The 20,856-nt window shown below is 40.3% G+C and overlaps 1 protein-coding gene across 8 annotated transcripts in view; it reads left to right on the top strand.

The window, feature by feature from the left end:
* LOC120598872 (phosphatase and actin regulator 1) overlaps positions 1-20,856 on the top strand; it is a 288,350-nt gene that overhangs the window by 211,904 nt on the left and 55,590 nt on the right. For all 8 annotated transcript variants that reach the window (XM_039857954.1, XM_039857953.1, XM_039857948.1 and 5 more), the window contains one exon: positions 8,846-9,167. In XM_039857954.1, coding sequence (XP_039713888.1) covers positions 8,846-9,167 — 322 coding nt within the window. The remainder of the gene's footprint in view (positions 1-8,845; positions 9,168-20,856) is intronic.

Genomic DNA, 20,856 nt, shown 5'->3' with positions numbered 1-20,856 from the left:
ATCAGATAAACAGATGCAATCTATTCTTATTTTTCCTTTATCGTATTTATGTATCTAACGTGAACTTCTCTGTACCTTCACCATGAATATAACAGTTCCATCTGCTCAATGTAGTATTTCATTTATATGATCTAAATTTCCTGTTTTCAAACTTTATAGCTACATTCCACTGGTTCTAGTGTTCTGAGACCAGATGAACATATTTATGCTCACCTTTGGGACTTGTGGTCTTGATGTGATTCCCTCTCCTTTTTGCTTGGATATTTACTGACAGCAGCCCTCCCCAGTAAGCACTGTTGGATCTATGCTCCTTTCATTTGTCCATCTCTGGACCTTCTCGCCTTCCTTTACGCCTGCCTCGCAAGAGGTTCAGTTTAACAGCTGTTATCAGCTGAATGGCACTCTCCTCACTCAGTCTCCCTGGGAGGCAAGAACACTAGTCACCGCTGCAAAATAAGCCGTATAATATGTTTTTTAAAAGGTGGTGTATAATTTCTAACAAAATATTCATGTTTTCGACAGATGTTTATTCTCATGATTGTAGGGACATCCACAGTTTTAACTCTTTGAGAGCAATTTCCTGACAATGAGTAATGTGTCGTTTAACTTTAAAAAATCTAATTGAATTGCTTGCACAAGCGAGTCAGCTAGTGAGTGAGCCCCATTCATTGCCCAGCCTCTTCTCAGTGAGGCATGTGCTCCTCCACTTGTCATTCTCCCCGATGGGCTTGGAAGGGGTCAATTTAAAAACAAAAATGTTTCTTTGTGGGAAGTGGCTCTGAACCAAAGTTGGTTGCTGGTGCTGATGCTTCATATGCTCTAAGAGCCCTAAATTTTAGGATTCTGAAAGGTCTCATGATATATTCCCTAGAAATGCCAGCTGTAGTCTCCCTTTGCTGGAGGGGCTTGGGAGAGCAAGCCAGACTTGGGGCATTTAGCACATATAATTTGTTACTCTTGTTTCCCTCCACACCATCCCTCCCACCACAAGGGGTCAGTCAACACGGTTTGCCTTTGCAGGCATTCGACCAAAGAAAAAATCAGATTCCCACAGAATCCCTACGATGGCCCGAAGGAATTGATGGAGCTCTGAGTACCTTTCTTGCAGCAACAGGAATCTGATTCAGTAGTTCAGTGATAGTGGACTCATACTTAAGTTCAGAGTACACTTCTTATTGGCCCTTTAAGTCTTTGGGTGGAATGTCTGTAGCTATGAAAGGAGATCAGAGATTCTAACCCACTGGAACCAGGTGGCAAATGACATTCTTATAACATCTTTGTTCATTAAGACATCAAGTGCTACTACTATTAACAAGTACTTCTGTTATATCAGCAGATACAAATGGCTTCTACAGCAGGTGTTAATACAGGTGAGAAAAGAGGCTAGGAGCATAATCATTTAGTCCAGAGTCGTTCTACCATCCTATGGCACAAAAGTAATATGAGATTTTCATTTCTTTGTCTGAAATCATAAGCCAGAGCTGTGTCATGTTTAGAAATACAGCTCTCTCGGGTTTTATGGCTCTGTGACACTCAGAGTTTGGGTTTATTTTCCTTGTTCTCTGGAACCGGTCATTTTTACTTTTCCCACTCCATCAACAGAGACAGTTTTATGAATATACTGCATCTTGATCAGTCTTGCTGCAGAAGACTCATCCATTTCTAAGTCAGAGAACTTTATGTGTGCCCCAGCAGGACCAGCCACTATCATCATTATAAATACAAGAGATAGAGTGAGTCCTCCAACAATCTATAAAGGTCATGTAGCAGAGACATGCAAAGCATTTTATTCAGTAAGGTGCTATCGCGATATTGAAGGCATTTTTTATCCCTGGAGTTTTAGAGTTAAAAGAGCCTGGGTCCCAAAAAATGGTTAGATAGTCTTTCCAGCTAATTAATAGGAGAGAATTCAGGCTTTCTCACTCCCACATCTGCATTCCTTTCCACCAGCTCTCAGTACCGATGCAACACGCTGAGACCTAAACAACCCTTTTTTTTTTTTCTTTTTCCTGCAGTGCTTTGTTGCAAACGTGGAAAAGGGCGAAGATGGTCTTTTGGACACTCCTTTGCTCCACTACTTGATTCTCTTTCACCTGTTTTTTTCCACCTACCTACTTATAAGACCACTGCACTCTCTGTTGCCTTCTTGGCTTCCAACTTCCCACCCCAGCCTGCGAAGCATCGGGCTAGGTGAACTTTCACAGGTGTGGCAAGAGTCCCGTAACACTGCAGATATATATAGTGCTTTGCAATTTATAAAGCATGTCCACGTTATCTTGTCACACAATTCCTATGCGGGAGGCAGAGAATGTAGTATTATTTTTTTCAGAATCAATTAAGACTTTATCTATTGAATTCCTATTACATATTAAAGACTGTACTGGGGGATATTTTATACTCGGGCCCTCTGCTTATCTGGTATGGAGGCTTTGTAAAATTATAAAGATGTGCTCTTTGGAAGAATGAATTACAAAAACTGCCTTCTCCTCTGGGGTGATTCAGGCCCATGCCAGGATGCATCTCAGGCTGGATTTCAGTCCACTCATCCCCTCAGCACCTTATATAGAAGTTGTGTAGACAGTAATCCATTTACTTCTCCCTTTCTACAGATGAGAAAACTGAGGATTAGGAAAGCTAAATATCTTCGACAAAGCAACAGAGTTTCTTGGTCCTGGAGCTGGGATTAAACCCCAACTCTTCTGAGCTCTAAACAGTGCTGATTTCACCAGGTCATTCTACCCTCACTCTGTAGCAGAAGCTTCCTGAAGTCCTTGCCCAGCCCTCAGAGAGAAAGCATGTTCCTTCTCCAGAAGGCCCTGGGCTCTTGTCATTTTGCCAGTGGAGGGATCAGCCTCTTCACCAAGGAACGACTCTTAATGGATAGCGTTCTCAGACTGGATTGTGGAGAGTTCCCTGAGGCCTTGTCAAAATGTACTTTCTGATTCAGAAAGTCTGGACTGGGCCTTAGGAATCTGCATTTTCCTCATACCCCCAAAAAGTTCTGCTGTTGCTAGTCCCCGAACCACCGTTTGATTAGCAGAGCCTTAGTGTAGGAGAAATGGGTCACTTCATTCTACCCTTTCCCACTGCTCTAAAGACGTGGTGAGAAGGAAAACCAACAGATGTTTATTGAGTACCTAGTATGCACTAGGCCCAGCCCCAGCTAGTGAACAGGTGAGGAAACAGCCAAACCCAATGTGATTTAATTAGGGTACCACATCCAACTACTGCCAAAAGAAAAAAAAAAAAAGCAACAAGCCAAGAAAAGTAAAATGGATTAAATGGACTCTATATGAAATGCTGTGACAAAGTGAAGTGCAGAGCCCATGATCCATGTGGTAGGCACCTGCACCAACCTTGGGGAGAGCAGATGGGTTTCTTGAGGAAGCAATTCCATAATGACGAAAGAATAATGAGAGCAACAAGAATCATAGTTACTATTTATTAACCAAGTGTCAGACACTATGCTACACAGTTTGTGTTCTTTATCTTATTTAAGTTTTACAAAAGTCCTATGACATCTTAATTCATCCCCATTTCACAGATTGAAGAATTAAACATCAAAGAGATTAAGCAATATGTGGATGCTAACAGAGCTAAATGAGTGTGTGATTTTTACAGTTTACCTTCTATTTTTAGTAAGACAAATTTTGGTAACGACTTTGTGCTTCTTAGTCTGGTAATAAATAAAGGCATTTTCTCAAAGTGTGGTCTTCGCTTAGGTCAGAGTGATCTAGGAGTTTATTTACAAAGCAGTCCCCTGTGCCCCATTGTCGACCTACTGAATCTGAATCTCTGAAAGCGAGGCCCAGAAATTTGCCTCTCCCCAACCCCTCTAATGAGGTTGATGGGATCACTACCCTAAGAATTTGTTATCTTGGAAAGAAAAAGTGGGTGACATGCAGTACAATACCAATTCATTCATCTCATTCTGGCATCCTTACTACAGGAATATCGATGCCTCACTAAACAGAAATATTTCTTCATTCATCTAACAAATGCATACAGTACACATAGGGCAAACCAAAAATAAGCAAGGCAAGAGGAATCTTGAGTCAACTGGAATCTCGAATCATTGAGTCAACTCCGTAGGAAAAGCTAAACTTTTGATTAAGTATTTATTGCTTGTGACAAAATTTTGAAAATGGCTCTTTAGGCAAACTTGTCTAAAATGTCCTTAAAAGTATTCTAAAGCAAATAAAATAGAAAGATCTACCTACAAGTATATAAGAAATTTTGTTAGTCACAAAATGCTCAGTGATAATGATTTTTATAAATATAAAATTAAATCGGAAGTGCCATTAAACAAATTAGTTTATAAATAAATCTTTTAATTGTGAACTTTAGATTGAGGCAAGCTATTTATTAGGTGAATAGATTTTAGGCAAATTAGTTTTCTGTAAATTTGTTTCCTACACACATATTGGTCTTTTACTTTTTACATGTTGGGGGCATAGAAATAGAACGTGGAGACCATGCCAGTGACCTCTCAGGATGGACATCCTGGCCATCTAGTGCAAGAATATCCCGGCCTCCGGCAGCATCGTACTCAATGCAGTTTAGCACGCTGAATCAGTGACTTTCAACTCCCCATGTATGGCAAGCACCTGGGAAGCATTTAACATCCAAACACCTGGCCCAGAGATTCTGACTCAGTAGGTCAGGGTGAAGCCTAGGGATAGAAACTTCTAGCAAACATCAAAGGATCTACAGGTGGTCCAAGAACTCTGCTCTGAGGATTAATGCCATTTTTGTTTGTTTGTTTTCAAAAGACAAGAGTAAGAGACTTAGAGTAATTTTCAAACACGGCTATTTAAAAATATAAAGCTGGACCACCACCACCACCACCACCCCACCCCTACCCCGCCACCATGACCCCACATAGGATCCGTGAAGAGGGGCGTGAAGGGGTCCACATCAATATGATCCTAATGCACCCAAGACTGAGAATCATGGGGCGGCAAGGGCTCTCAGCCATGAAGAGCTGAGCCTCGCTGGTGCTCCAGGCAGGGCACCCTGTGGGGGAGTGCTGATGTGCACGCCAGAGGAGCCATCCAGGAGCTGGTTGAAAAGACAAGGAAGCAGCTGGAACCAGCACAAAATCAAGGCAGAATTAAGTGGTGATGCAGGAGTTCAGGAGAAGAAAGGCTGCAAGGGAGAAGAAATTAGGTCTTCCTTTGTGCTTCGAAGGGTGAATGTGATTTTGGTCATCATACAGGATCAGGGATGGTTTGGTCGAGGAGCGGGTGGAGGCAGCAGAGGCCCTGAAGAGGGAATGAGCCTGATTATTGGGAAAGCCAATGTGGAAACTGGCCTGATGAGAGAGGGCAGAGTGGACCAGGGATACCTGGGAAGCAGAACGGGGATGACCCAGAGTCACACTTGGACTTGCAGGGTTGACTGGAGTAAGGAGCCATCGTGGGACCTCAGGCATGACTGCGCTTTAGGGAAATGTCTGGTACAAGGCAGGCATGAGAGGGCTGGGACTCTGTCACCTATGCAATAATGGGAGACGAGGTCCCAGGCTGGTGTCATGATCAAGGGAGCAGGAAATACAGATGTTTGTGAGACACAGAAAGATAAAGAGATAGACAGAAATTCAGAATGACAGATCAGGTACAGCTAGCTCTAAATCATGCCTCCAGATCTGTTATAAGGAATGACTTTGTGTAAAGATGTCATAAAGATATAAAAATAGGTACTGCCAAGTTGCAAAACATCTGAGCTGCTTAGGTCCTGCGAGGTTATCCACGATGATGGAGAAAGATGGGGAATGCAGAGCTAATTTACTGAAAGCCAACAATACTACCTGATTTTAACCATTTTCTTAATTTCCTTTCTTTTTATCAAATCTCCTGAGCCAAACATTATTTTAAATGATTCATTTTCATTTTCTATCCCTATTTCATTTATGACCGAAGGAAGATTAAGGCAGGAGAGGGGAAGAAAAGGTTCTCCAAAGTCCCAGCCTGTCTTTCCTGGGACAATAAAAGTAACTGTCTCCACTAATTTGGTCCCACTCATCACTTCTTCCTTCCCTGTTTTGATAGATTCCTGAGATACACTTGGCTGTTTTGCCGGTGGTAAAACCAAATAAGTTTTTCTCTGGAAGTAGTGACAAGTAATACTGTGGAGGAGTGTGTGCGGGAAGTTAGAGCTTAGGAACATAGGTGGAACCCAATGTAATCACTTTCCCTTCCTGGGCGGACAGCTCCGTCCTGGGTCTACTTTCTCCTGTTTAAGCCAATGAGTACGTAGCTGCCTTAGACAGACAACTAGACCCACAAATGAGGGAATCGTGGATAAAGGGTCCCTGGATGAAAAACTTTAACACTTCCAGACACATCGCATTCGCTAGGTTTGTGCTAAACCTTCCAAGAGCCACGGGAGTGCACCCTGCAGTAACAGGAACGGGACAAGGGTGGTGAGTTTCTGCATCTCAGCCACTTTGAGATTAGCACCACTTGTTATAAAGTGTGGTTACGTTGTGTCCTGTGCATGGGGATGGCAATGAACAGGCTGAGCCTTCAGGGGAGCGTGAGGGAGCCTTGTGGTTATGACTGATTCACATTCTGATGTTGCGGAACAATCTTATTAGGTTGTCTGGAGTTAATAGGCTTTTCTGTGTCTCTGCAGCAGTTTAGTGCCCATATACCCACAGCTGCATGATCCCAAAACTGTAATCTATTTTATGCTCATATCTGTCTCTTTCTGGGGAAGGTGTGAATTCATCCCACACCAGAGCATCACAGTTTCAGCTTATTCCGTAAACATGTTTTGAGCCTCTTGCTATGTGAGCTGCTCAGGATATAATGACAAATTATTCACAGTCTTTGCTCTCCAGGAAAGACAGCTCTGTAAACAGGAAGCACAGTTTGGTGTCTTCAGAGTCTAGTGCCATCATCTGTAAAAGTGAGATAATAATGGTGTCTACGTCACAGGCTTGTGGTGAGGATTAAATTGGTTAGATATGAAAAGCACTTAGAACAACATCTGACATGTAATAAGCCTGGTGTGTTTGCTCTAATGTCCTAGTGACATACCACACACCCACAGTAGGTCCAATGGGTGCAGAATAGAAGGAGTTATGTAATGATCAAGGAAAGTTTTCGGGAGAGGTCATTTTTGAACTGGATATTGAAGGAAGACCAGGAATTAACCAAGATGAGAAAACAGAGAATATTCTAAATTAAAGGAAGGTAACAAAGGCCTAGGGGTATGGAAACATCAGATGGTTTGGGGAACTCAGTTCAGGAATGAGGGTGGATGCCAATGGGTAATGGTGAGAAAAAGGCCTGATCCAAAAGGAGGAGGAGCCTTGAGTGCTGACCTCGGGTTTCTCTATGAAATAGGAGAGGTGATCACTGAGGGTGGGGAGCCGGGAAGATCACAATGGCCCTGATGGAGAATGTGAGGGACAAAGGCCAGCTGATAGGACTTAGCTGAGGGTGGAAACTGAATTTGTGGGTGAACAAATAAGTAGAATCTTATTCTACAGAAAAAAAGCAGTACGAGTAGTAAGAAAGACTCTGATCAGAAGTAAGATGGGTGAGGTTATTTCCAATTGGAGGAATCAGAGCAGACTTCGCAGAGGTGAAGCGTGGACATGAAGAGATGAACTGAACAGCAGACCATGGAAGCTTTGACTGATGTGTCAGGAAGTTGGGCTTTATTTCTAGGCCACTGGTGGGTTTTAAACTGAAGAGTGACATGATTGGATTTGTGCTCTAGGAATGTCATTTTAACAATACTGTGGTATTTAATCTGGAAGAAGTCTATACTCGAAGCAGACAGAGAAAAATCTAAGGCCTCAAAGACCAAGAGTCAAATCCTGCAGTGCTCCCCAATGTGAGCACCAGGTGTGAAGTCGAGAGTGCTTCACCTGCCTCGTACATTTGCTAGTATGCACCGCCCCCTCCCCAGCTGCCATGTTCTCCCAGGCAGGCCGCAACCCACGGGGCTCAGCCATGTCCCCCCGAGTGCTAGATAATTTCCAGAAGTGTGGGGTACAGCAGAGGCCTACAAGGTCATCCCAAAGACACCCTGAGGTATGGTCTGACCATAAGCTCTCCTTAATTTGGAGCATCTCTGGGAAGCTTCAGTGGTTCTAAGCCATTGTCATAGAACCAGTGGGTTGAGTGTGTGCCTGTTTGACCAGGCCACAGAGTGCCTGTTGGAGCCTCCCTACAGTTTGAACAGCTCCCTGTGGATGTCATATGAGTGGGCTGGCCAGCCCGGCCACCATGCTCAAACCTCGCTCCCACCGGGGGCACCTGAGCTGTCTCTGTAACAATCCTGACAAAACTTCCTTGCAGGGGGGGTGATCGTCCCCAGGTGACAGATGAAGGAATGGAGATCAGCAGCATTAAAGTCACTTTGTGGAGGGATAAGCTGTTAATAGTAGACTCGAATCTAGGGCTGGCTTCTAATAGCATGCCTGTTAGAAAGTGCCAACAGGAAGTATATGTTCACATTACAGTGGCCAAATTGTAGGCATCATGGCATATCCTAGAAAACTCTTTATAAGTCCACAGGTTTCCATGAGCAGAAAAGTACATTGCATTCGTTCCTCCTTCCTGCTGCTGGCGAGCCTCAGCCTGACAGCCACGTGACAAATGCCACTAATGCCTGGGTCCCTCAGGGCCCTTGAAGCCAGCATACTTTAGGCATGAAATGAGATAGTAGGAACTAATTGAGTAGCATTCACCCTGCTGGTGTCTTCAGTGGATGCATATTATCTCAGGGCCTCTCAATGGCCACTGTCCCAAGGTGTGCACTTGCAGTCTTCTGGGTTCCTTCCAATGCCCCAAAACTCATATCTGTCTCTCACCTCCTTCTGCTGCAGATCCTGGCGCCCCTGTGAAATTGCCTTGTCTGCCAGTGAAACTGTCGCCTCCTCTACCTCCAAAGAAAGTCATGATCTGTATGCCTGTAGGGGGGCCAGATCTCTCCCTGGCATCCTACGCAGCCCAGAAGAGTGCCCAGCAGGGCGGGGCCCAGCACCACCACACGGTCCTGCCGTCCCAGATCCAGCACCAGCTGCAGTATGGCAGCCTCAGCCAGCACCTCCCCTCCACCACAGGGTCCCTTCCCATGCACCCCTCGGGCTGCAGGATGATAGACGAGCTGAACAAAACGCTGGCCATTACCATGCAGAGGCTGGAAAGGTAATTGGGTGGGTGGGGTGAGGGCTGGAGGGGAGAGCTTGGATGGAGAGGGGGAAGAAGGAACATTGGGGATTTGACCTTGACAAGGGGATGCGAAGACCAGGACAAGGGCTCATCTCACTGCAGAAAAAAGTTTGAAGGTAAAATCAGACCAAAATCTGAATGTCAAAGAAAGTATGGAAGAAAAAAATAATGTTGACAATTGCCAAACTACAGAGCAATCACATTTATCAAATAGAGAAAGTAACATATATATGCTAGCACATATTATATTTCTATAAGCCTTAACATTTTTTGAAAGCATATACACATAATCATTAATAGTAGCTATCCCTAGGACAGGAAAATGGGGAGAAAATCTGCTTTACTGTTTCATATCTTTCTATACTGTTTAATTTTTTTATATATTACTTTTATGATATAAAAAAAAGTCCATTTGAATGTCAAATAATAAAAGATAAGACTAGCGGGAAGATGGTAGAACATCAGAGAGATGGGAATGATGGAGAGGTGTACCCTGGTTCTTGCCAATGGAGGAAGTAGAGTACTGTGGTCTGGTTAGATGCCTATGAGCCTCTAATATTTAGCAACAACTGGTGTAGCCCCCTATTTCACCGGAATCTGTTTCCAATAGCATTGCTGGGAGATTTGATAAGAGGACCCCAAGGGCAGACCTACAGCAAAGACCGTGACTCCTCACCATCTAGGGAGCGCTCTCATGCTGGTTTCTGTATTCAAATACGACTCTTCTTGAGCCCAATAGGTGGCTGAAATTTCCTACTATGATTCCGGGGCACATTGCTTGACCTCGTTCCCTGACATGACAAGAAGAAAGTGGCAATGTGGCGTGAAAGGTGTGTCTGAGCTGGAATCTTGAATGCCTGTCCCAGACTAGTGACTGCTGTTAACTGGGTCCTATGGATGGGAAAATTGAAGTCTGGGGTACCCAGCTTATCACCAGACAGAGAGCCAGAGACAAAATGGACACCATCAGGAGCTTTCTGTCATTTCCTGTCTCTCAGTGGCTTTCTCCCTTCCTGCTTCTCAGCCAAGCATTCTATTTTGGAGAAATTGATGAATCCAAGGGAAGTTGCTGCCTGCTGCTAGGAATTCTGACTTGATTGCACCACATTAAAAAAAAAAATGTATTTGGCCCCTTGCCATCAATTTCAACCACTGTTAATGAGGACAATAATTAAATGGATGGCACTTTTTAGTTGATCACACACCTTTATTATCATTCTTAACCCTCATATTGCCTAAGAAGACTGAGTAAGTGGAGAAACTGTGGAAAGCTAGGTGAGTTCCTGAAGGCCACTATTCAGTGTCCCACAAATGTCTTATTGCTCATCTGCAACCAGATACGTACAGAAACTGAGAGCAAGCCTTTATACACTTTATAGCAATTTTACAGATTAATTTTATGTCTGTCAAATCCTATAATAAAAAGTTTTACTTTTTCTATATTTTATATTTTACAAAAGCATTAATTTGTGATGGATTGAAAATTAAAATATGCAAATCAACCAACCAACCCACAGAACAGGTCCTTCCCCACAGACATTTTGGAAAGCACTGCCCTGGGTAGCAAGTGGGGGCCACACCTTCGAGCCTGGCTCTTCTTGCTGCAAATCCAGAACTCTTTCTACTCTGGTACAATTGCTTTTCTAAAGATAGCTAACAGTCGACATAATTTCTTATCCCCACATCTACTGTATATCCAGTATGTTTTTGTATCTTTCAGGAGCTTTAATGAATTGAAAAAGGTACTCATGACAGTATATTAGGAGGATATCGCTAACTACATTTCCCCTTAAAGCATACCATTTTAAAAGGTTCGGTTGAAAGTACTAACGCATAAGTTACACAGTATCCTTGGTTGAGTAATTCCTGTGTGTATTTGTAGAATATTTCAATTGACTATAGACCAATAGGTAGGTCTATTAACCTAAACTGGGTCAGGTTCTTTATCGAAATGAATCAAAAAGAACAAATGTAGAGTGGTGGCGGGGAGATGCTGTGATCTGGGAGGAGAGAGTGAGCAGGAGGACAGCATGATCTTGGCAGCTGAGCCAAGGCAACCCCTGGGCTGTCGTTACCTCCTCTGTCTGCCTCCCCTCTTATCCTAGGTCAAGGCAGGGTTGTTCTGCTAGACCAGCCAGACATGAGGAACTAATGTATAATTCACTTTGACAAGATCGCCCTCCAGAAAAATAGAGGCCTTCTTCCCAGACAAAGATGGAGAGATTTTTCTGAGCATCCACATTGTATTCCAGGAGTCCTAGAAGGATCTGGGAGCAAAGCAAGGTCACAGACCACCTGTCAGTTTAGTGCGGGAACCGCCGCTATCTCCAGTGATGTTACCCATTTTTCTTTTTACTTTCTACAAATTTTTTCTGTTGCCTGTCAACATGACTTCATTCTTGTTCTGACCAGGTTTGGTAAAGAGAGAAACAGTTATTTCTCTCTTCTCCTGGCAATTTCCAGTGACCTCAAAAAATACTGCAGGGAAGAAGAAACATTACCAAATGCTTAGGCATTCTGCCCACCAAGTCTCTGAGGTCCCATAGAACGTCACCTGTTGGGCATTAGCCTAGACCCAAGGTCTGATGCTGACGAAACAGTGTAGGTAACATGAAAATTAAATGAAGAATTGAACAGCTTTAATGTCTGACTTTAAACCATAAATTTAAATAAATAGTCATCTTACAATTGAAAGGGACCTTGAAGCCCATCCAGGCAACTAACTTACTGCCCGTTCCAGTGTTCCTATTTGTCTTCTAGTCTCTACAAGAAAGGGAACCTAGCTAGGTCCCAAGAGAGCCCACCCCATTATCGAGAAGGCCTGATTATTACAAAGTTCTTTCTTATTTTAAGCTAAAAGTCTTACTTAGTATAACCCCTCCGATCTCATTTTTAATCTTCTTTTCTTATGAAAAGCTTCAAAATCTTTGAACATAGCTACCATTTAGTTTATCTAAGGGCTTCCCTCTTCCACGCTAATAATCCCAAATTCATGGAATTATTCATCGAGATGGTTTCTAGACCCTTTACTATCTTCTCTCAAGATTATGCTAAATCAGTTCTAATGTGTCTGACATTCTTAATCCTTACTCTAATCTGGACCCTGCTTGAAGACACTAAAAAGATAACATGTAGTTAAATAGTTACAAAATTGGGTCACCAAATTTGGTGGGACAGGTACAGAAGGAGAGAACTAGAGATCAGCAGAAGCAAATTTAAAGAGAGTTCCATATTTATCCAAAGTCATAGGGCTGCCCTAGGCAGCATGGCCAAGCTGGAGGCAGCCCCCACGTCATGGCTGAGTAAATAGGTTCCAGACTCTAACTGCCAGTGTTTCAATCTCAGATATACTGCTTCTTTTTGCCTTTGATTCTTCATCCATAAAACAGGAATGATAACACCACCAACCTCATTAGAGTTGTTTGTGAAGAACAAATGACTTAATCCAAATAAATCATCTTATTGGATGGCATAACTTAGTAAGGGTCCAATAAATGGTAGTGAATATTAATTAAGCAAAATTGTTTAGCCCACAAATTTGCCTTCAGTGACCATATATTTAACACCCTTCACCCTTATCTACCTCCCCCCTCTCTACTTCCCTCTGGTAAACACTAAACTATTGTCCATGTCCATGAGTCTCTGTTCATTTGTCTTATTTGTTTGTTTGTTGCTTATTTGTTTGTTGCTGTCTTATTTGTTTGTTGTTGTTGTCATAACAAACTAAAATTTTATTTTTTATGTTGCATTTTTTAAATTTTATTTTATTATTAGTTTCAAGTATATAGTACATTGGTTAGATATTTATATAGTCTACAAAATGATCCCCCCAATTGCTCTTTCTCTCCTCTGGCTCTCCATGCATTAATGCTAACTGTATTCCCTATGCCATGCTCCCCATCCCTGTGACCATCTATCAACTGCTAATTTGTACTTCTTTAATCCTTCACTCCATTCTCCCATCCCCCCAATCCCACTCTCCTCTAGCCATCACCAGATAGTTCTCTATATTTGTGAGTTTGTTTTTGATTAGTTTGTTCTTTTTGTTCCTTAGATTCCGCATGTAAGTGAAATCATATGGTATTCATCTTTCTCTTTCTGACTTATTTCACTCAGCATAATAACCTCTAGGTCTATCCATGTCATTGCAAATGGTAGGATTGCATCTTTTTAATGGCTGAGTAATATTCCATTGTATATATGAATGATAACTTCTTTATCCAATCATCGGTTAATGGGCATTTAGGTTGCTTTCATGTCTTGGCTATTGTAAATTGTGCTGCCATGAACACAAGGGTGCATAGATCTTTATGAAGGATTGTTTTGGTTTTCTTTGGATAAATTCCCAGAAGTGCAATGGCTAGGTCAAAAGTTATATCCATTTTTAATTTTTTGAGAAACCTCCAGATTGTTTTCCATAGTGGCTGTACCAATTTGCATTCCCACTAACAATATGTGAGGGTTCCCTTTTCTTCGCATCCTCACCAACATTTGTTCTTTGATTTATTGATAATAAATCAATAAATCCATTCTGACAGGTGTGAAGTGATATCTCAATGTGGTTTTAATTTGCATTTCTCTGGTGAATAGTGACCTTGTATCTTTTCATATATATATATTGGTTATCCATATTTCCTCTTTAGAGAAATATCTGTTCAGGTCTTCTGCCCATTTTTTAATTGAATTGGTTTTTTTGTTGTTAAGTTGTGTGAGTTCTTTATATGTTTTTGGATATTGACCTCTTATCAGATGTATCATAAGCTAATATCTTCTCCCATTCAGTCAGTTATCTTTTCGTTTTGTTGATGGTTTCCTTTGCTGTACAAAAACTTTTTAGTTTGATGTAGTCCCATTTATTTATTTTTCCTTTGTTTGCCTCACCTGAGGAGATATATCTGCAAAGAAATTACTGTTAGCAATATCAGAGAGTTTACTGCTTATGTTTTCTTCTATAAGTTTTATGATTTTGGGTCTTACATTTAAATCTTTAATCCATTTTGAGTCTGTTCTTGTAGGGAGTGTAAGAAGGTGGTCCAGTTTTTTATTTTTATTGTTGTTGCATGTATCTGTCCAGTTTTCTCAGCACCATTTATTGAAGATACTGTCTTTACTGCATTGTATATTCTTGCCTCCTTTGTCGTATATTAAGTGAGCGTATAGGTGTGAATTTATTTCTGGGGTCTCTATTCTGTTCCATTGATCAATGTATCTGTTTTTTATGCCGGTACCATGCTGTTTTGATTACTATAGCCTTGTGGTATAGTTTAATATCAGGTAGTGTAATATTTCCAACTTTGTTCTTTCTCAAGATTGCTGTGGCTATTCGGGGTCTTTTGTGGTTCCCTATAAATTTTAGGTTTATTTGTTCTAGCTCTCTGAAAAATGCAATTGGTATTTTGATAGGGATTGCATTGAATCTATAGATTGTTTTGAGTAGTATGGCCATTTTAATGATGTTGGTTCTTCCTATCCATGACCACAATATATGTTTCCATTTATTTGTATCTTCTTCAATTTCTTTTTTCAATGACTTATAATTTTCTGAGAACAATTCTTTACCTCCTTGGTTAATTTGATTCTCAGGTATTTTATTGTTTTCTATGTAATTGTAAATGAGATTGTTTTCTTAACTTCTCTTTCTGAAAGTTCGTCATTGGTATATAAAAATGCCACCGACTTCTGAATATTAATTTTGTATCCTGCTACTTTACTGAATTCATTGATCAGTTCTAGCAGTTTTTTGGTGGAATCTTTTGGGTTCTCCATATATAGTATCATGTCATCAGCAAATAATAAGAGTTTTACTTCTTCCTTTCCAATTCAGATATTTTTTATTTCTCTTTCTTATCTAATTGTTGTGGCTAAGACTTCCAATACAATTGTTGCTTTAAGTTTTATATCCCACATGTAAATGAAATCATATGGTTCTCAACTTTTCCTATCTGATTTATTTCACGTAGCATGATAATCTCAAGACCCATCCATGTTGTCACAAATGGCAGTATTTCATCTTTTGTTATGGCTGGGTAATAGTCCATTGTATATATGTACCACATCTTCTTTATCTAATCATCTATCAAAGGACACTTTGGTTGTTTCCATATCTTGGCCACTGTGAATAATGCTGCTGTGATCATCGGGGTGCATATATATTTATGGATAAAGTTTTCAAATTTTTGGGATAAATACCCAGAAGATAGATTGCTGGGTCATATGGTTATTTTATTCTTCGGTATTAACCAATTTTTTATTTTTAGTATCTGCAGTAAGCTCTGCAATCTAGTTGGCATCAATCTTGGAATTTATGCTTTAATCAGCCTATTAGCTGGGGATTAAATTACTACCTTCAAGAATATTGAAAAAATAATAATTTCAGCATTGGACAGAAGAAATTGAAATCAGTATCCCCCCAAATCCCTTCAGTCTCTACAATTCTATTATTTTGTAATTATTTTTAGGCCTTTCAAATAACACAATTCATTCATTGTCCTACTATAAATACATTTTATGGTGACAATTACTTGTCTTCATGTGACCTCAGGGGTTACAGGAAATTCTAAAGACTAATTCTTGGTTCTGAACTAGATGACCCCCAGGATTTCTTTTAATTGCATCAGTCTGACATAATTATTGCATTAGTTTTTATTAATAATGTTTCTACCTGCAGATAAGAGTGTTCCATGATGATAAGCAGAGGTGCATTGGTGCCCTAGCAAGAATAAAACTGAATACTTATGTGTTATTTGCATGTGAAGTGACATTTATTTGAAGAAGTTCAGAATTTTGTTCACCATCATACAAATGGCATACAGTTTTAAATGAAATGCATTTTCAGGGAAAGATTCTTTTTCTTATGTTGATGGCCATGTCTTTAAAATCTCATGCAATTCTAGTTAGACACTTGTCTCTGACCCTTTGAGGTCAGAGTTTTATCAACCCCTTACTTTAGGTCAGTTCTTTGACTTTAAAGAATATATTTATCATCTGTAAGTGGCTACCTGCAGGTACTGTTTTGCAGTTTAACTGCTATTTCAAGGGGCATGATGAGATTTCAGTGCAAGGTGTTGTCACTATGAACAAGTCAGATTCTCCCCTGCAAGGTTGGTGAGCAAACTGGTTAGAGAAAGGTTAAAATGAGACTACACAAACCATTAACATCTTTTGAAGTCTTAAGAGGATTAAAAAAGCAAGTGTATTTTCAAAAGAGAGAGAATCTGTGCCTGAATTCCTATGTGTACATCAGTAGAAACCCTGCCTTGCCCAATGCATAAATAGTGATTCTTTGATCTTCTTGGAAACCATTGTCCAGATTTTGTAGACCGAAAATATAAAAACCTTAAAGGAAGTGTTCAAACGAATTAATGAATAATATCCATAATGACTGGTTTATGATAAATCATCAGTGTTTAATTACATTCCTAGTTAAAATAGCAACTACCAACATTGATATTTATAAAGCACAACAGAACCAGCATTATTCTCTGATCTTACAGCAGCCTGTAAGGTAGGAAAGCAGGTTTCTCTATTTAACTGACAAGAAACTGAAAACCAAAATGCGCAACTAGTGAATGGCTCAGCTGGGACTCAACCATAGGCCTCTTCATTCCACATCCTGCCCTCCTGATACCACCATCCTGCCAAGCATGACCTAGGACATTCATTGATATCTATGGATGAAGTCATATGGAAAGGCCACCACTATTTGGTTCCTGCATCAGAAAAGGAGAATGCTGGGAGGGGTGGGTGGGCTGTTGCTTAGACTTTGTATGTCTTACAGTTTTATTCATCACATCCCAACCCCAGACGATGTTTCAGAAATTTGGGTCATTGGTCCCTGCAAGGACAGAGAAAAGGTTGTGAATTAATTTAAATTCATTACCACTGCTGGAAAAAAGAAAGCTCAAAACACATTCTGTAGTCAGGGAGGCTCAGTACCCTAGTCTATATATAGAAGAGTATAGTTTCCTGCTGACTAAAGTCCAACAAGGAAACAAAAACTTTAATGTTGAGTTTCTTATCACAGAAGGCTAATCCTAGGCCATGATAAAACATACAATGTGAGCCTGCTTTTCAAAATGAAGCTGATTAACTGTTTTCTTGGATTTCAGTGGTTATTTCTGTCATTTTTCAGCCTCAGGCACTGCAATTTGTAGCATAATTTCTCATACATTTTTGGTCTCCAAGAAGAAAACAGCTGATTGTTCTCTCTCCCCTCCGAAAACTCTCATCATAATTTATGCAAGACTAAATTACAAAAGCTGGTCCTCTTGAAGTTTAATTTCATTTTCAGTGTCATATTTGTAGTTAACAAATTTTCTCTGTCCTTTGAGGAGATTGTTTTTTGTTTTCTTTTTTTCATTTTAACAATGGTTGCTTTTGAAATCAAATGCTAGAAAGTAACATCCCTTTACTAAACACTCTTCTTTAAAAATGATGGTGAAATGGTTCCCAGGTATTTTCAGTGAAGATTAAGGATTTAAAATACACAGTGATTTTTAATTTCAAAACCTGCCCCTGATTTTCTACAAGAGTATCAAAGGTATTTGAAAACCTGGAACCCCCACCCATTTTTGAGTTATACGCTCTACTACACATCTGCCTATTACCACATGATGGAAATAAAGCGGTAGTTATAAAACTCCCTTGAAAAGGGACCAGCTGTTGTAATGACCCTGAAATACTGTAGATGTCTTGGCATTCACTTCTTTATGAATTATTAAAAATAAGCTGCCTCTCCCTCACCAGTAATGAACATGAAAAGTAAGGTAAGGCAGTCTCTTAATTTTTAAAGTCTAAGATTCCTTAGAAACATGACCATTTAGACAGTCAAAAATGGGGAAAAGTGGAATGGGGATCTGAGAGGTGCTGTTGTATTCTCAATCTGTATGTCTCCTGCTTGGTTTAGCAGAGTCAAATAAGAGAATTGAATTTTCCAAACAGAAGACTCATTAAATGTTATTCTCGATGGAGACAGGACGGAAGGGAGAAAATAAAGCTTTTCACTTCCCTGACATGTCATGGGGTCATAATGAAGAAGAGAGTTTGAAATGCATGTTTTTTACCAATATAGTAGGGCAGCCATTTTACTCTTAAGCTTTCTGAATTCTTCTATTCTTGGTGTGTCTCTTGTAAGTAGCAGGCCTTCTGTTTTAAGTAAACTTCTGTTTATTCTTCCCTGTCCATTTATTTTTTTCATGAAGGAAAATATTCAGGCTATTCCATCCTCTATGGAGACAGCGAGGACAAAACAAAGTCCACATCCTCACGATCTTACCTTTTAGTGGAAGGGGCACATGATAAACCAGTGAATATGTTACACACTGTAAAGTAGAGACTGGGTACTGAAGAAAGATAGAGCAGGGGACTGGGAAGGGATAATGGTGATGCCTTTCTATCCTTGAGGAAATATATCACTAATGTGTGTTACATTCCCCATCATTTAGTTCACTGCCACAATAAACCCATTGCATTCCTCCTTTTACTGACAACACTATACTATCTAAGGCTGGGTTATCCAGGTTGACATTTATTCTCTCCTCTCTCTCGTATTCTTTTCTCTCTGTACAACTACTCACCCCCAACCAGGTGCCACTAACACCAAATTGTTGTACTGCTCAAGTCTAGAATTTAAACCTGCCTGTGTTCCATAATAGCCTCTAATCTTGAAGCTCTTCACAGCAAAATTTATAGCAAATGAGTAGTTGGATTCTGTAAGCATCTGTTATCCTTTCTTTCCATTATACAGATAATTATTATATTCCATGTTTTTTTTTTAATTTGTGGTGCAAATTGCATTTCATATTCACCATGTACATATATAAGCAAATATGATGAGGGTTCTCTGGAAGAAGACAGCAGGGTTAATGGAACAGGCCCTGGAGTCAGAAGACCGAGGTCACATCCTTGCTGTGAATACTTCACTTATTTTCCCAGAAACGTAATGTCCTCATCCATAAAATAATAATACGCTTCCTAACTTTGCAAGTTTTAGTGAAGATAATGAATATTTACAAAGCGCTTTTATAGGACCCATGAAGAATCATGTGTATTAGCTATTGTGGTTGTTTTAAAAGATGCCCTGCCCTTCATCCTGAGCTGTGGAGACCCTGGTGTATTGAATAGAATGGAAATATTCCAAAATGGTGCAACTGCCCAACATCTTGCGAATGTCATGGAACATTCTTAGGTTTTTGCATTCTCGTCCCTATTACATTTGTCAGGAAAATTCCATCACTTGGAGCTACCATAGATAGGAAATAGAATCTCATCATTTTTCCCCCTGTAAAATAACTTAGCGTCTTTGGTGATTATTTAAATTCATTATAGAATGCCATAGAAGAGGAAATCTTATAGTTCTCTTTGACCTTACCTTACAAAGCAGCGTAACTCTGGACAGTCATAATTGAAGTACCCTGACAGCTTGTGAGTGTAGAATTAGAAAATGTAATGACCTTCAGCTCTCTATGTTACATCTTTTGTGCTCACACAGTCTTGATATGGAAGGCACATAGGTACCTTGGCATCCTTCCTTACATAGATCTCTGTGCCTTGTCTCTTTGGATTACCTTCTTAGGTAAAAATTCTAGATTACTATTTCCAAAACCTTAATTCTTCTTGCCCAAGGATACTTCCCCTGCAAGACTCTTAGTGAATTAAATGGTGGGGAATGTAATATGGCCTCCCCTGATTCCAATGTCAAGTTGACTTTTCCATCAGTTCCAAAAAAATTTTACAAAAATGGGACTAGGATATAAAGATAATTAATAATCAGCCTCTATCTCTGAGAAGCTGACAGTCAATGGGAGAAGGGGGTAAATGCTTAGACACATAAATATGACATAATATAACAGAAGTGAGAACAGAGACTGTGGAAGCATAGAGTAGGGGCTGATTTTCATTGGAAAAATCAGAAAATGCTGCTCAAAAAAAAAATGGCATTTGAGCTATCCCCGAAGGGTGAGTAGGATGCTTGAAGCCAAACTCTGAGTAGTTGATTCTGAGACAGAGCGATGGCAGGAGCAGAGGGGAGAGGCAGAAAAGTTCATAATGTGCTTAGAAAGTAGCAATGTGCCTACTGCGGCTGAAACACTGGGCATACAGTAAAGAACAGTAAAAAATAAGATTGAAAAGAATTGTGGGGCCCTACTACATGCCAAAGAGGATGGAATTTATCCAGTTTATGATTATGATGAGACTCTTCAAAGGTCTTAATTGTGAGAACTGAATGATCAGACCTGTTCGACAGCAGTAAAAAGTGGGCTCAGTGGTGCTGGGGAAAAGAGAAGGTTCTAGAAGAAGGGCAAAGTCCAGAGCCATTGCAGGACTGCTGCTTCTGCATAGGCAGTGGTACAGTGACATCAGTGAGAGTTCAGGTTCTGTAGTTCTACTGCCTGTGTTCAAAAAATGCCTGCATCTCTCTAGCTGTGACGTTGGTCATGCGACTCATTTTTCCTCTCTAAATTGGGGGCATCAAGTTCGTATCTATCTAATAGGGTTGTTATAAGATTTAAATGAATCAATACATTGTGTAATGTGATCATTTAAAAATGTTAAGTTTTATCATCATTATGTACAGTAGTCCAGTATGAGTTAAGGAAGGCTCCATATAGAAGGTTATGTTGAGGGGCTTTATGTTTACCTCTGAGTTTAGTACCTAGTCAGCCAC

Source organism: Pteropus medius, unplaced genomic scaffold (assembly GCF_902729225.1).
Source record: "Pteropus medius unplaced genomic scaffold, Ma_sr-lr_union100, whole genome shotgun sequence".
Taxonomy (NCBI): domain Eukaryota; kingdom Metazoa; phylum Chordata; class Mammalia; order Chiroptera; family Pteropodidae; genus Pteropus; species Pteropus medius.
The sequence above is the reverse complement of the archived record's forward strand: the minus strand, read 5'-3'. Positions and strand labels throughout refer to the sequence as shown.